The sequence below is a fragment of the Mytilus edulis genome, chromosome 7 (genome assembly GCF_963676685.1).
Source record: "Mytilus edulis chromosome 7, xbMytEdul2.2, whole genome shotgun sequence".
Lineage (NCBI taxonomy): Eukaryota > Metazoa > Mollusca > Bivalvia > Mytilida > Mytilidae > Mytilus > Mytilus edulis.
This window is the reverse complement of record NC_092350.1, coordinates 63,711,620-63,729,219: the sequence shown is the minus strand read 5'-3', so window position 1 is coordinate 63,729,219 and position 17,600 is coordinate 63,711,620. Positions and strand designations below refer to the sequence as shown.

The following is a 17,600-nucleotide window of genomic DNA, read 5'->3' as shown; positions in this document are numbered from 1 at the left end:
TTAACCAAATTTAGCCATAATCAGCATTAGGGTATCTTGTTAAATTATGTGTCCAATGACCTAGCTTGCCAAACTACATGGCAGACATGGCTAAAATAGAACATTGGGGGGAAATGCAGTTTTTGACTTGAATCTCTGAAACTTAAGCAAAGGTGTAACGGCTGCATTATTTCATGCATCAATTGTAAATAAAAATATCAGGTGAGCAACACAGGCTCCTTGAAGCCTCTAGTTTAATGTTTTGATTATTTCTAAACTACAATGTGTTAATCAAACATCACTCAAGCTATGCAAGACGAATCTAGAAACACACATTTACCGGTGTCTCCAATTCCCGAGATGTCTAGTATTACTGTTCGTCAGTTTGTTCATAAAGTACAGACGTTTCCATCACAATTTTCAGGTTCAAATGAAGAGGTACCATTAATAAGTACTTGTAAGTAATTTCATTTATGAATTAAAATATGTTCTGTTATGATTTATTGGTAATAATTAGAAATAAACGCCTTCTTTGTTTGCAAATATTCTTTTAAAATTATTGCATTCCACTTGCTTGAATTCGGAAGTTATAAGGTCATAATAGCCCTATCAAAGATACCAGGACTCAATTTAGTATATACGCCAGACGCACGTTTCGTCTACAAAAGACTCATCAGTGACGCTCGAATCCAAAAAAGTTAAAAAGGCCAAAGAAAGTACGAAGTTGAAGAGCATTTAAAGTTATGGTGTTTTTTGTTTTTGTTTTTTTTTCCATTTTCCTCTCAGGAACTTATTGAGTTCTACAAGGTTGAACTCGGCTGATATTATAGTCAAAGTCGTTTTGAGCCTTTGCGTCATAATGTGTTACAGGACATAATTCCTTTAGCCTTTCGATTTCTGAAAACTTTTACTTACTCGTCTTTGTAATGTCTCATTGGAAAAGGAAGAGTTATATTGGTTTTAGAGATATTTTTCAATAATTTCAAGTTAAAGCATGTATTAAAAGGCTGAACTTTATTTTGGTAATTATTTGGATACCAGGTTTTATCTCTCGTTTAAACTACTTGTACACTTCTTAGTTAAGTTGTATTACTGCCAATTTTAGTAGTAGTTTGAGCAGAACAGATGAGATTGGAATTATGTCAACAATGTTGATTTAATCTGATATTTCTGAGCCATCAATACAAGCTTTTCTTAATGTAGTTTTCTAATCAGTAGTATTATATGGACTTTGTAGTTCATGTCACATCAGCTTTTGATTAAGACCAGTAGTTAAGAAACACATCTTAATATCACCGGATAATAAATATAAGTAGCTATATTTGTTCTTTCTGTATAAAACCTTGAGCTGGAACTTCACATTCTAAAGTTATGTAACTATGATTATAATGTATCTGATAATATAAATTGCATTAATGTTTGTATGAAATTATCAAAATTCGAATTGCTATATATCAGTCCTTAGTTTTCAATGCAGTATTGTGTAAATTTCTTTGATTTATTGTCGTTTGTGTTTTTGTTTTTTTGGCAATCTTATTTTTTTCTATGTGTGTGCCTTAGGTAGATATTGTGTCTTTTTGCATTAAGAAATTGCATCTGTTGGTTTTATACTTTACAGAAACGTTATTAGTATATTGGAAATAAACTATCAAAATATTAATGTACTGAAAAATATAAGTGCGTATTCGTTTTCTTCTTTTGAGGATGTTAAATATCATTATAACGCATGTATATTTTCATAATAACATGATAACGTTAACACGTAGAATCATAATGCTTTATGTATGATTTTAAAACAGTTTCTACAGATACTTTTCCTGAAGAACCAAATGATATTTATTGCATAGAGGGTGAAGATGCAATTTTAAAATGCCAACTTCCGCCGGACATTCCACCTGTAAAATGGTTGACAAATGGCAGAGAAATAATAAATAATGACAAGTATATTATTGCAATGGAAGATACACAACACAAACTTACAATAAAGAACACAACCGAAAGTGACAGTGGAGAATATTATGTGCAAGTTGGAGAATTTTCCCAAAAAATACAACTCAACATTACAGGTATCTAAATTATAAAAAATACTGAGACTTCAGTGTTAACTTGTTTCAGCAACAGTTATACTGATAACTGATCTTCAATTAACCCAATAAAACAGGGGTATTGCTCATTATGTATTTGACAGACACGAACATTAATAGTTGATCTTAGATAATAACATATCGCATATACTCTTTATATGACTTATTGCTCTGAAATAATAGTTTTGTGACAATCGGAATATTTATATCGCCTTAATTCACCCACTTTGTGTGTTTGACAATTATCTTAAAAAAAAACTATATATTTATTCGTTCATAGTGTATTAATTTACGTTTTTTGATTGAGTTAAGCCTGCCAATTGATATTTTATCGTATGTTTTTTTATGTTGTGATGTTATGCTATTGTTTCAAAAGGGAGAAGGGTAGGTACCATTAAAACGTTTAATCCCGCTGCAATTGTTTGCACCTGTCCTAAGTCAGGAATCTGATGTACAGTAGTTGCCGTTTGTTTATGTAATTTATACTTGTTTCTCGTTTCTCGTTTTTTTATATAGATTAGACCGTTGGTTTTCCCGTTTGAATGGTTTTACATTAGTTATTTTGGGGCCCTTTATAGCTTGTTGTTCGGTGTGAGCCAATGCTCCGTGTTGAAGGCCGTACATTGACTTATAATGGTTTGCATTTTTTAAAATTGTTATTTGGATGGAGGGTTGTCTCATTGGCACTCACACCACATCTTCCTATTTCTATATAGAGGAATATAATAACTTAACACTTGAAATGTAATCAGGTATCAAATATCAACAAAAAAGTTAACATGACAGAAAGTCTCAATTGACTTTAAGAAAATATAAACATAAACATTAAGTAGGAACAATTCGTGCACATTCCTGTATATTTACTATTTCACATTGCGTTTTTTACTAGGCCACAGTAAGATCCGGTTGTTATTGGTTATAGTTATTAATTGTTTTTTAATGACATCATGCATATACATTTACTATGAGTGTTTACCAATTACCTGAAGGGGGACAAGGGCTCGAAAGTTTGTGAAAATATGAGATTTTTTTGATTTTTTCTTAAATTCAAAGTGTCTGCCATTGACAAAAAGAACAAAGCTTAAGAGAATTTATAAATATTTGAAAAATAAATGACATTTATAGTACAAGTCTTAGAGACCCTATAGGGTCAAATGTTGATTAGATTTCAATTACAATGCTTTGTTATATTTATGTTAAATATTAAACATTTGCATAATTTACACATTTAGTTGTTAAATAAAGTATGTGATTTGTCTCTGTTTGCCTATTTGCGTTTATTTTAGAAAAATAACTTTTCTTGAAACCCTATTAGTTATGCATACTTTAATCTTCATTTTGTCTCTTTGATACCTTTTTTTGTTGTAAGAAATTCCGAGTGAAATAAGCAAGAACGAAAGGAAAACTTATATGGATGCAACAAAATCCGGATTAGAGACCAGACAATATGTTAGAATTCAGGTCATTGGCAGAGATCGTGTTGGAAAGACAAGTCTTGTGCGGAGACTATTATTCCCAGAAGATGGCGAATATGATGGAAAAAGCACCGATGGAATTGAAATAAATAGAAAATGCCAAATTAGAAGAAATGATGGAGAATGGTTTGTTGGTGAAGGTAAGCAATGTTTGTATTACCTAAATGAAAACAAGATTTTCAAAAGTGTGTAGTCTAAAATGAAGTAGAAAATACTAAATTGAGACATAAATCTGAAAATAAAAGAATTTGTAAGTCTAAAGCAACCAAGGAAAACGTTTTAATTTTTTATGTTTCACATAATACTCATACTGACTTGGTTCTAACAAACTTTGAATTTGATGACTTCGCTGTTGAAAGACTTGAAATGTTTGAAAAACGGTCAAAATCGCACATTTCACTTCCATTTGAGGGAAACAAACCAGCCTGCTAACCCCCTTTTTTCTTTGCATTTTTGGATATAGCATAACTATTTCTATAAAATATGTAAAATTAAAAAATCTATCGGGAGGTTCATATGAGGGTAAGCCACTGTTAGTGTTTTCAGTACTGTCATTTATTATTTGTTGCCTTGTGTACATTATGTTCAACTAGAAAGTGGGATAAAAAAGAGGTAGTGCTATGAGCTTAAACAATAGTTCAGTCCTGCTGCATATCCACATGACTGTCTAAGGATGGGGAATTTTAATTCAATGATGTCCGATTAGGCACAATATACAATACTCGGTTAAGAATGGAATAATGTGGTATGTAAAAATGCTTTTGCCGTAGTTGCATTAGTTTTTTGAAAATTAGATTCAGCAAACTTTTTTTTTACATATACATATTTGCAACAATATTTTATTACAATCTGTAAGATTTATTGTTAATTTTTACTTGGAGTTTATCAACATTAGATATAACATGTATAAGTGGTTAAACATATTTATGTATTCAAAATTGTATGATAATTTAATAATTATTCACATTCTACAACAAGTTTTTTGAAGATACCTTTGTTGTGCGTTCACTTGTTATATTGTACGAGTCTTCATATTACTGCATTGTAGTTGACACACATCAGAAGGAAATGATAAGAAGAATAGAGCTAGCTGGTTCTATGGAACAATCAGAAACAATTTCTAAGCAAACACGTCAACGTTTATCTAAGGAATATGTATTAGAAACAGAAACGATACAAAAGGAACAGATACCAACTACCTCTAAGGAATATCTGCTGGATATAGAAAAGAAACAGCACGACCAGGAACCGCTTTTATCCTATGAGAAAGACATTGTGACAGTCAAGTTAGATGGTGTTACTAAAATAAATCTATCTGCTACAACTATCAACGCAGATGACAACGAATTACGCAAAACAGACAAACAAACCCATGATATTTTTACTAATCCGGAACTAATTGATACTCATGTCATGCCTGCTGACCAAAAAACGGAAATGATGAATCAGAAATTGGATGAAATTATGTCAAGAGCCAAGACATGTACAGTAAAAGGAAAAAAGGTGTCCGATGATCTAGTAGAATGTGGTATTTGGGATTTTGCTGGCCAACGAGACTATTATGCCACTCACCAGACATTCTTTACTCCACATGCAATATATCTTCTTGTTGCAGATATTGAAGACAATATAAAACCTTTAACACACAATGAAGATGATTGTTATTGCATTGACGGTAAAGTTATAACAAATGTATTTGATGTATTGCAAAATCATAAAGATATCTTGAATCATGAAAGTGATGGTCCATGTTTTGTTTCGTAAAGAAATTTCATTTTGCAGACGATTCTATGTGCTCATATTTGATTAGACTTGAGTGAAGATTTATGTTTAGTATTCAATTCCTTTAACAACAGGGATTCACAATGTAAAAAATATGGAAAATGTTTAACTGCAGTGAACAAAAAAGTTGTTGTCTGTCAATGACAATTTCTTATCAAGTGTAGCCTTCCTAACTGAATAGTAGTTTGATGATAAGATAAAGTAAACAAGTCATGAGCCTGTAGTTCTGTGTTTGTCGTTGTTTCATATCTGTCATATTTGCATTTCGTTAAATGTTCTTTTATAAATCATGCCTTTGTTTTCTATATTTTATCGTTTCACATTTTACATATCCTTTTTATTTATAGCCGGTTACACACTATAGAGTTTTGTCATTCTCCAAGGCCATATGGTTTCATATAATTGCTTATACCTTATGATCATCGCTGGATTGTTGTCTCATTTGCAATCATACCACATATCCTTATGTTCATATCAAATAAAGGTAACAGTAGTATACCGCTGTTCGAAATTCATCAATCGATTGCGAGAAAAAAACAAAAAAATATACACATTGTTTTGTTTAATTTATATTTGTATCAATATATATGTTATGAATGTGTTAAAGAAAAAAAGTAACCTTGATTCGAATTAAATGCATTAAAACATGTTATTTAAAGAAAACACATCTGTTATCAATATCAAACGGTTTGTCAATGCTCTTCAACTTTGTACTTGTTTGCCTTTACAACGTCACTGATGAGTCTTATGTGGACGAAACGCGCGTCTGGCGTATTAAATTATAATCCTGGTACCTTTGACAACTATTATAGATTAATATTAAAGTCGAAAGAGAGATTAAGCGTCTTGTTATCCTCACATTTCTGAAATAAAACGAAGAAAATTCACCTGTGAGGATAAGAAATAGAAAATAAAAAAAATGGATTAGGAAGACATGTTTAAAGAGCAATTTTTTATCAGAGGGGACAGTTAAAAGAGATATTATGAATACTATTTCATGACGTTCATGTCTTCTTTTTTTGGATACATAACTCTTTTCCATTCGAGAGATTCAGCTACGTCTAATGTGTACCACCAACAAGAAAAATAAACATGAACATTAAAAAACGGATTTGTTTAATTTTGAAAATCAACAAAGGCAGCAGCAGTATACCGCTGTTCAAAATTCATATATCCATTGAGAAAAAAACAAAACAAATCCGGGTTAAAAACTAAAACTGAGGAAATCATATCAAATATAAAAGAACTACGACACAGCAGAAACACAACATTAAAATGTAACACCCACAGAAACGAACTATATTATAACAATGGTCATTTTCCTCATTTTCGTGATAATGTAATAGTTAAAGATTACTGAACAACTATATTTTCTTATAGGCAGGGAATGAAATAGCTTTTATCGTTTCTTTTCAGATTACATTGACTTTTGGTTTGACAATATTCACTGTTTTTGTAACAATCATTCAGCAGAAAAACTGTGCCCACCAGTTATAATGGTTTGTACCGGTACTGACAAGTTTGAAAAGGTATAGATATTATGATACGACATTGATGTATGTCTTCTGAAAAAAATCTCACATGTAGTTAGTGTCACTGTTTGTTGTTTCTTTTAAGATGTTTTCAATACCATGTAAGTGATTTGCGACGAATGTTGATAAATTTGAAACCGTAGTATGTTTATCAGGTAGCGGAGACAATGCTGCTATCTATTTTGCAATTCTTTGCATTTCCGACGGGATTAGTATTATATAATCAATCTTTTGTATCAAATGGTTTATCATGTTTATTCTAATGATATTTTATTGTTGCATATAAGAGTTAAATTGAATGTATACATAACAATATATAACCAACATCTTGCTCTTTGTCATCACTCCAGTTTTTATAATAGAACTGAATTATTATCTAAACAAGTTTATAGCATAATGATGAACATGGTAGATACATTGTCCAGTTGTGATAATACATTCATTTCCCGTGACTGAGGGAGATATGAAGATGCTTTCACCCACGAATATTCATATTTCACGAGGGCTTTACCCGAGGGAAATATGATTTTTTTAGGGTGAGCAGATCTTCATTTCTCCCGAGGCAAAGGGAAATGAATGTGTTATTCCACTGTCTACGTTATGTTTACTATCAATACATTAAATGATAGTTTGCATACACTTTTCTTCTTATCCACTTGTTTTTATAAGTAAATTTAAACACGACATACTTATTTATAAACAGGACCGATCAAAATTTAATTATCAGTCTTTTTGGTTTATCGTCTGAAATAAAAACATGATAATGATTTTTGCTATAGCTTTTTTGAAGAAGAATATTTAAGAAGTTCAAAACGTTATGTACCTTAACCGCGCGTAACGTCACACGATATAATCTCGCCATTTCAGAGGGGACTATGCTCGTCAGAATGGAATATGAAGATTTGTTCAATGACACGTGGGATTGTCTCACCCAATCAAATATTGATTCTACAAAAAGAAATCACCAATTCACCAACATTCCAACTAACTCCATTTTCAGAAAACGACACCTGTAACAAACATTAACTTTTAGCTACCGCATTACAAGCAGAACTAAAAACAATGAAAGTCCCAACTATGTACTGGCTTCCGAAGCTACACAAAACACCTTACAAATATAGATTTACAAAATGTATTTCGTCTTCAAGCCATTGTTCCACTACTACATTATCTATTCTTCTTACCAGTACACTTGGTACAATCAAAAACCTGATAATAAATTGTTCAAATAAGGCCTTCGAAAAAAGTGGAATTAATTACTTTTGGAGTGTCAAAAACTGGTTGGAAGTACTTGATAAATTGCATGCCTAAATTTGTTCAAAGTTTTGATTTTTCTACCCTATATACCACATTGCCTCACATTCTTATTAAGAAAAAATTCACACAATTAATTAAATGGACATTTAAAAAGTCAGAATGTAAAAATATATGTTCAAACTCTTTTAGGTCATTTTTTAGTAGCAATAAACAAAAAAACTATGTCAATTGGACATGCTTTGATACTATATCTGTCCTTGAATTTTTACTAGATAACATTTTTGTTTGCTTTCGAGTTTCTATGTATCGTCAGGTTATCGGAATTCAAATGGGGACTAACTGTGCACCTTTTATTGCGGAACTGTTTTTGTATTGCTATGAGTTACAATTTATGACAAAAATCAGCAAAGACCCATCGAAACAACATCTGTTCCACAAATTTAATAATACTTTTAGATATTTGGATGATATTTTGGCTCTCAATAATGACGACTTCACTATGTATACTAAAGAAATTTATCCTGTTGAACTTACTTTAAATAAAGCTAATACTAACAATGACCACTGCCCTTTCCTCGATCTTGATATCTATATCATTATGATAAAAGAGATGATTTATCATTTCCTATCGTTAATTATCCATGTTTAGATGGTGACGTTCCCTTGTCACCATCTTACGGTGTTTATATATCTCAACTTGTACGATTCGCTCGTGTATGTAACAATGTTTTAGATTTTAACGAGAGAAATTTATGTATTACTGCAAACTTATTACACCATGGTTTTCGATATCACAAACTAGTCAAAACATTTACTAAATTTTATCATCGGTATAAGGACATCATTCGTAAATATAGCTCAACATGCAGACTTCTTATACGTTCAGGTATTGCACATTCAATATTTCATGGAAATATTCTTTATAAAGCACAAAAATGTCAGTATCTTTTAATATCTGCTGGGCAGTATTAATCTTCACGTGTCCAGTCTATTTGTTCATTAGGCCTTTCAGTTCCAGTATTTTTATTATTAATGTGTGCAGATAATAGTCCTTGTCATTAGTTGATAATATACCAATTGTTATCAAAATTAGTAAAGCCATTTTTTTTCTTTATTTTCTTATTTTTTTTTTGATTGATATTCTGCTGGCCATTATAAAAGCAGTTCAGAGTAGCTACTAATAAATTGTAAACAAATCTAATGGACTATATCACTATATGATAACCTTCTGGAAAACACGCGAAGGAGTCATGCTCTAAAATTATAAAATGTGAATGTAAATTTTGCCGAAGGCGATAAAAATAGGTATAACAGACAGTGGCCGCTATTGTGACTTTGACAAAACGAAAAATGCTCATATATTATGACATTATTCACGTCAATTTAAAACAATTTAGCAGATCAGTTTCTTATAAACTTATTTGTATGTTAATATGATATTCTTTATGTCTGCAATGGAGTTTTTTTTTAGAGTTGTATTTAGATACTGTTCATTACTATTTGTTGGATATTCATTTTTCGTGGATTTCGTAGGTATACATTGTAGATGAACCACGAAATTAAATGTTCAATAAACATTATTTTTTTAATAGACTTGTATAAAGACTTCGAAAATAACACGAAATTAAATGTCCACGAACATGCAAGTTTTCCAAGAAAATTGGTATCCACAAAAAATTATTAATTAACAGTAAACACTATCAACTAAATGATATAGTTTGAATGAATTATAAATGAGGAGCTTTACCTATTTTGACTTAATCAAATTTAAGTTTTGTAAATGTCAACAATTCAATATATTAGTATCATTTTTATACATTCAACCATTTCATTGGTATAAAAATGATACAGCAATGTCATTCTAGTTGGCAGGTTTCATTTTGATATCTTCACTAATATAATTGTCATGGTTTTTTCTAAAGTATTTTATAGAAATCCAATTCCGCCATTTATAAATGGGCACTGTTCCCGCAAATTTCGTTTTATAGTGGATTTATTAATTAAACAATTTTTCATAACCTATATCATGTATATTAAAATTATGCAAAATTTTATGTTTGACCTCATTCTGAGCGATTTATTTTAAAATTTGCAAACACCAAATTCACTGTTGGGTAAAATAGTAAACAAAGATACCAGTATTATAGTATAATACGCCAGACGCGTGAAAGGTTTAAGATTTATTTGTATCAAAATAAAAAAAAATAAAAGAACTTTCTGATTAGCCATTGAAGCTGGGCGATTAAGGCTCGTGTTTGTTTAAATTTGTTATTTTCGTATATGGAAAGAGCATTTCACAATGATGCAAGTAAACTAAGCTGCTAGTAAACAGTTCTCAATTCACGGAATACCTATTTAGCATATTGCGGATTACTTATTATTACTAAATGCAAGTACATGAACTCAATTAGTTTTTGCCTCAAATGAACAGTTTTTACAAATGTACCTGTTGTTTATTTCCAGGCTGAAGATAAAGAAATATACGCGGACAAACTTCTTGTCTATTTTGGCAAAGACAACAAGTTTAATCACAACAGAGGCATCTATTTTATTTCGAATACACAGTTCAAAGAAGAAGATAGCAAAGAAATCAAGATCTTAAGAAAACATATTTCAAATATTGCATTAGAAATGGGTTACTTTGGTGAAACACTTCCTACAAAGTGGATTCAACTAGAAACTGCGGTTAAAGTTTTAAAAGATTTAAACATATATGTATATTCGTGGTATAATATGGAGAAATTAGCGCAAAAATATTCGTTAGAAGAAAAAGAACTGCTCCTGTTCCTAAATTACCAACATAAAATTGGAAATGTAATATTTTTCAAGGAGATCAGTGAATACATCATTCTACAACCAAATTGGTTAGTTAAATGTTTCAGATGCCTTGTATGTGATTCCAATAATGGAAAGATAAATTTTAACTTAATTTGTCCAACTGCTTGGAATGCGTTAAAAAGCTCAGGAGAATTATCAGACATATTAATCAGTCAGCTATTCCAAAAAGAACCCGAACTGAAGTTTGGTGACCACAAAACGTATTTACTTAATATCATGGAAAAATTTGATATTGTTATAAAACCAAAATTTCGGGATACCAGCATAGACAAATGCCAGAAGTCAGATTCCTACTTTTTGCCGTGCATGATTGACACATCATCATCATATGAAGATATTTTAGATACATTTATTTCAAAGAGTTCTGATGTTTCAATTACACCTTGGTTGATTTTCGAATTCGAATTTCTTCCTTTTGCATATTTCAATCACATTTTGTTCCATTACATTAGAAATTATGAAGTTTGTGAAGTAAAGGGTTTATACAGAGGAAAAGCAGTGTTCTATTTAGCCGAACTTAGTAAATTTATCATCTGCTTTTCACATAATGCTGTATCCGTACAAATATGGAGACGGCATGATGTTTTGGATGATAATGTATATCAGACCTTCTTAAATGAATTATGTGATATCATTGAAACCATACAAGGAAAATTAAGGCATACTATATCTTACAGTATCAAATTTAAATGTAGTACTGGAGATTACTCTGAGAGCTCAGATAGAATCCCCCTAAAAAACAACGAGGACATTAGTGGAGAATACTTGTGTAATGAACATTCTTGCGTACACAGCATGGCTGACCTAGGGAACAGCTGGTTAAAACATTTTGTGAGTATTGATTTCGTATTTGCAAATTCTTGAGAGTTGAATTGAAGAACTGCAGTTGTGTCTTAGCCATTCCAGTCTAATCACCTAATAAATATTAAATGTCTTTGGTTGTAAGGTATACATTTATAGACATGCAGAATAGGCAAATTTGTTCTGCAGCTCTCACTGTGCATTTTATTATATCCGAATGTCTTTCCGTTTATACCAACTAATTGAATCGATATATGGTAAGATTTCTAAATAAAAAAAAAAACATTTTTAATTATTTTTGTCTAAGAAAACTTATTATGAAATCAAGTCTAATTGTATCAAGCATTTATTTAAGTAAACAGAATATATATACACTTATATAATCATATAATAATAAATATTGTATTTTTGATTTCGCTAAATATTAGTTTGCATTTACAAAAAATAAATAAACTGCATGTTGAAATACCATATAAGCAATCAATTTCAAACATTCGAAGTATCTAATTGAATGAATGGCATACATGTATAAAACAAAGTGTCATAAACATGAGGTTATATTTTACCTTTGAGTATAATTATTTCAAAGTGCTGTGATGTTCATTTATTATCAGTTTAAACCACTCCTGGGATATATTAGAAAGTATTAGAAGAACTTGTCTAGAACATTGCATTTATCCGTACATCTTTACACTATTAGAACATTTTGACAGCAGGTCACACCCGAGTACAAAATTAAACAATTTTAACTTAGCTAAAATAGTTATGATAATTAGATAAAGATCGTATTTACTCATTTGTCAACTAGAACAAATCCTGACAGTTCTACCGTGTTTTTTTACCGACATAGTTTTAAAGTTGCTCGCACCATAATTTGAATAATAAAACTGATCTATACACGTATCTTGCCTCATAATGTTTTTAGTGTCAAATTCCTCCGGTAGTAACATACCTAAATACGAAAACGATATGGCCACTGTTTATTCATAATTTATGTAGTAAGGTGTATATTGGAGATATACAATTGCCTTTTTAACAAGCAGTTAACCCTGTCACATTCGTTGTGTGCCTGTCATAAGCCAGGTGCTTGTGTAGTTTAGGATTATCGTTGGTTCATGTCTGTTATATGATGATGATGATGATGATGATGATGATGATGATGATGATGATGATGATGATGATGATGATGATGATGATGATGATGATGATGATGATGATGATGATGATGATGATGATGATGATGATGATGATGATGATGATGATGATGATGATGATGATGGGTAGAACTGTTCGAATTTGTATTCGAATAGATTATCCCATATTAAGTCATACTGTTGATACCTTAGTTATTATTATTGGCAGCTTATAAGTTGATATTTCTCCATGTTTAATATTTATTTTTAATCCAAAATTTGTTTTGTTGCATACACACACTAGTAGCACGATTTCAGTCTGAAACGGTCATTTTGGTCTGATCGTATCTTAATTGACTGGATTTACCGCTAGAGGAAAACGTCAAGATTTGTCAGATCGTTCAGTCTCCATTCGGATCGATAGTCTCATTAGGTAAATTAGTCCCGTTAAGGCATGTCAAGATATTTAAGACTGTATCTTCTAGCGAGCTGTTTAGATCCGTTAAGACCGTGTCAGACCGAAACAGACCATGGATACAAACTGACGTCAAGATGTTGTCAGACCGTGTCCAGTCGTGTTCAGATTTTAAAAATTTGGACACAAAACGAGTGAAACTTTCCCATTATTTATCAGGGGTTGCTCCCCTTTCAAGAATAAAATAAAACTGTGAAAGAAGACGATTTTTGTAACTGAAAGTCTACCACGTCCCCTTAATCATGTTATTTAAATAAAACAAATATTCAATTTTAATTCTAACTTCTTCCTATTTAATTATTTAACACTGTTTTATAATTATATAAATAAAAAAAGTAGCTCAAAGTCATACTGCTGCACAAATCGCCGCGAATTGACTAAAAAAAATCAACAGATTGCCGAAATAATATTTGATTATTGAATATAAGCACCTGAACCTTTGTATTTAATGGTTTACAAGTGATTGCAATACGTTTTATATGCAATTACAGACTGCCGTACGTGGTGAAGAATTTGTCATTCATTTTTACACCCTTATTTAATAATAACGGATGTCGGCCGTGAACACTTGAAAACGTGATCTTAATATGTTAAATTAAATTTAAGTTGTAACTATTTTTAAATATTGTAAATGAATGCATTATCATTTATCTTTTATGTTACCTATATAAATTGCATTTGAGTAAATTTGAGGCAGGGAAAAAAATATATAGATATAACTCTGTCTTTTATCGTTTTCTGTTTATTGTCAAGACATTGTCCGTTAACTTTATTTTTGCCAGACTCATGCGTTTGACTTTCCATCTTTATTTTTTAATGTGTCTATAATTCGAGAGCCTTTTGTAAAAAAAACTACATACCAGAAGCCTTCGTTAAAAAATAAAGTTTGAATATTATAGCAGAAAAAGGCTTATAAATTCATTCAAATTTATATTTGAAATAGGATAAATAATCAAGAAAATGTTTATAAATACGTCAGACACTGTACTTAAAGTACATTTAAAGACCAGGTTACATATATATTACATGCATACAGCATAATAAAGCTGGTTTAATTTGAACATGGAAGTAATATTGGATATCTAAATATTACTTCCATGATTTGAATGACTATCCATTAGGGACATTTTTCGACGATAATTAATCAAATCTGACAAGTTTAATTAAAAACGGAAAATAATTCTTCGCCCGTAAACGATTTAACGTTACCGTACCCTCTTTATTTTTGTTGCATTCATGTCGCATGTGTGTCGGCAGTGTCAGCGCTTCTAATAGCTAACTTATTTTACATAGAATCGTTGACATGGTAGAAGGAAACTATAGTACAATATAAGCTGAGCTGGAAATTGCAATTGGTGAGTAGAAATGAATATTTTAATACATGTCTATCAGAATAATCATTGATCATGGATCATCACCCAAGAATTTGACGGAAAAATGTTCACATTTGTTAAATTTGTGCATACAGGTATGAATCGACGTTCCAATACTCCACACTCGTGGATAGTAGCCTGTTCAAAGGCAAAGTAAGAATTTGGGCTTGTTAAAAAATTGTTCCTGTGATTGGACCCCCCCCCCCTTTTTCATGTTTTTTGGAAGATCAATGCATGATTTAAAAAGTTACATATAAACTAGTATGGTTTAAACCTCCTTTTAAAAATGGCGGGATCCACCCCTGTTTATTGCCTAACATGCATTGACATGTGGGGTATTCACAATGGTATGGTTGTGCGGGATGGCCTATACAACAGTTACAAGACCTAAACCCCTGATCGAGTAATCCTATATATTGTATGTTAATGTATTGATAACTGTCACGTCCTAAATTTGCATGAAATATTTGTCACTTTTTTTTATTAACCAATAACCAACCAATCTTCACATGTTACGATGTAGTCCGAGACAAGCTTGTCTGGCAAAACAGCCGTTTGGACGTCAGAGTAATCTCAGACTAGTTACGACGATGAGATACCTATTTATATAGCCACTGGTGGGTGATGTACAATAATTATAATTTGTCACATATGTGTTATGAATACCTTCAACATGTTCAAGGCTTGGGTTTATATATATGCAATAACCTCAAAATTGCCCGGGGCAAAACAAAGAGTATATTGATATTGTGCCCTGACATGCCTGATTCCAAATGATGAGACGACATTGCGTCCTTAACAATAATTTTTAACACTTTTCATCTTTTGTGATAAGAAATTTAAGATTTTACCGGGTATGATTCATTATTTTGTTATAAATGATTTGTTATGCTCTAAATTTTGTAGAACTTAAATATATGTTATAACAAGAAAAAGAAATTATGTTGAAATTTTTATTTTTATCTTTTGTATATTAATTATTATTCACTGTCATGACTGTCATGACTAAATAAAAATTAGATCCCACGCATGCGCGGCATAGTTACTGTAAATAAGTGCCGGACACGTTATCATCAGTATGTTGATGGATTATAAAGAAGAAGAAGAATCTTATAAATACTATTTGCTTTGTCACCATGTCACGTTGGTAGTAATATTCAACAAATTCTATTTTAAAATAAAAAAGTATTATAAATTGATCACAACAAGTATAGTGCTATACAATGCTATAGCCTCTATTAGACAGTAACCCTTCAATGAAGTATACACCTAAGAAAACATTGATGTAGAAAGAGAGAACATTTTGTTTTAGAAATAGAACCTCAAAAAAGGGTTTTATTCTTCTTCTCATAAGGGACTTATCAATTAAATTGTATAAGTCATAAATTCATTTCTTTACATCATTAAACTTTGTTGTCAAGCAAATTATGATTGCTAGTTTTTCTTGTAGATAAATTATACAAGTTTATATATAATAAATACTTTATTCTTAATGTATGTTTTTTTTGTAGATAAGATATCACATTGGTTTGAGCATGATTCCCAGCCAGATTATGAAGCGGCATATATCATGTATATCAATGTATATATAGGAAATATATAGTGTCACTAAGTTACTCTCATATGGTACCTCATTTGTACCTGTAGCTATAAATTGTGAAATGGTGGATTCATTCATAATTTTGTGTTACTTATTGGTTTGGAAATAACGTTGATAGAGCTAACAGCATTATGTCATGATGTACAGTTGATGGGATGATCTGATTGGACAAAAAGAGAATTGTGAATTGAACAAATAGCAAACTTACAATTCATAGAAAAAATGTAGGAAATACAATGTACTACATTACTTGGTGACAGAGCATACCTTTGATATATATATATATATATATATATATTTGAAATAAGTAATATTAACAATTTGAAATAAAGAGAATTTAAAGTTTTCTAGGAATATTAGTAGTGCATCATATCTTAATTCCATGATTATCTTGGATAGTTATATCATTAAGAATAGAAAATTGGAATAATGGAAATTTCTAGTTTCAGTGAATATCAATCATTGTCAATACTAAACGTGCAGCATTATGATCATACATCATCTGATTCACCTTGGATAATTATTCATTTGAAATAAGAATTTGGATATAATAAGAGTTTCTATGCTGCCATTGCTATTGTTGGCTACATGTACCACCAGGGAGTGTTAAACCTCCTTTACTTTCCATGAGGGTCTGTCACGGTCCATCACTATTGGTTAGTGTCATATATATGCATGATGATGGAAGTTTTTACCAACCTAGACAAGCTTTAGTTTACAGCCCTGGCATGGTTGTTGGTTAGAGTCGAATGACAGCTTGCTGTATAGTTATAATAGTCTGAATGTATCTACATGTATTTTAATAATCTTCTAAATTACTGTTCATTCTTAAACTGGCATTTTATAATAGTAGTCAAACATATTAAACAATACATGTACTTCAAAGTATCATTTTATTTTGTCTCGCCTTACACAAAAGTCATGAAAGTTGGTTGTATACAAGAAATTTGTATTACAGTCTTGGGGTGATGATGTAAGCTATTTTATAGAGCTTTACATTTTAAAAGCTAAAAGAGCTGGATGTTTCTTGTCTTGTATTCAGATGCTAGTAGGTAATTAATATGTTATGATGTTTCAGTTTGCCATTATATGTACATTGCACCTGACCCCATTTTCATGGTTCAATGACTGCATGTAAAATATACTGTTACTTAATCAATGAAATGCTCTTTTATACTGTATATTTTATATATGTAATTGGATACATTTTATTGTATATGAGTATCTTGAAAGATCTACTTGTCTATCAGGTTGGGTTGACCTGACCTTGA

The 17,600-nt window shown here is 30.9% G+C and overlaps 1 protein-coding gene and 1 long non-coding RNA gene across 2 annotated transcripts; both read left to right on the top strand.

Moving 5' to 3' along the window:
- Positions 1 to 3,473: 3,473 nt before the first annotated feature.
- Positions 3,474 to 11,811, top strand: LOC139483321 (probable serine/threonine-protein kinase pats1). The gene is made up of 4 exons (XM_071267347.1): positions 3,474 to 3,678; positions 4,587 to 5,213; positions 6,737 to 6,849; positions 10,573 to 11,811. The coding sequence occupies exons 1-4, from the start codon at positions 3,474 to 3,476 to the stop codon at positions 11,809 to 11,811; spliced, it is 2,184 nt and encodes a 727-aa protein (XP_071123448.1).
- Positions 11,812 to 14,464: 2,653 nt separating this feature from the next.
- LOC139481967 (uncharacterized) lies at positions 14,465 to 17,214 on the top strand. The gene is made up of 2 exons (XR_011654736.1): positions 14,465 to 14,711; positions 16,241 to 17,214. It is a non-coding gene; the product is annotated as an uncharacterized lncRNA (long non-coding RNA).
- Positions 17,215 to 17,600: the final 386 nt, after the last annotated feature.

What these genes read in the sequence shown, in the direction of transcription:
- LOC139483321 (XM_071267347.1), top strand. Translation starts at nt 3,474, where the DNA reads ATGGATGCAACAAAATCCGGATTAGAGACCAGACAATATGTTAGAATT. An exon ending in TGATTGTTATTGCATTGACG is followed by an intron (nt 5,214 to 6,736) that starts GTAAAGTTATAA and finishes GTTTCTTTTCAG; the next exon opens with ATTACATTGACTTTTGGTTT. An exon ending in GTACTGACAAGTTTGAAAAG is followed by an intron (nt 6,850 to 10,572) that starts GTATAGATATTA and finishes GTTTATTTCCAG; the next exon opens with GCTGAAGATAAAGAAATATA.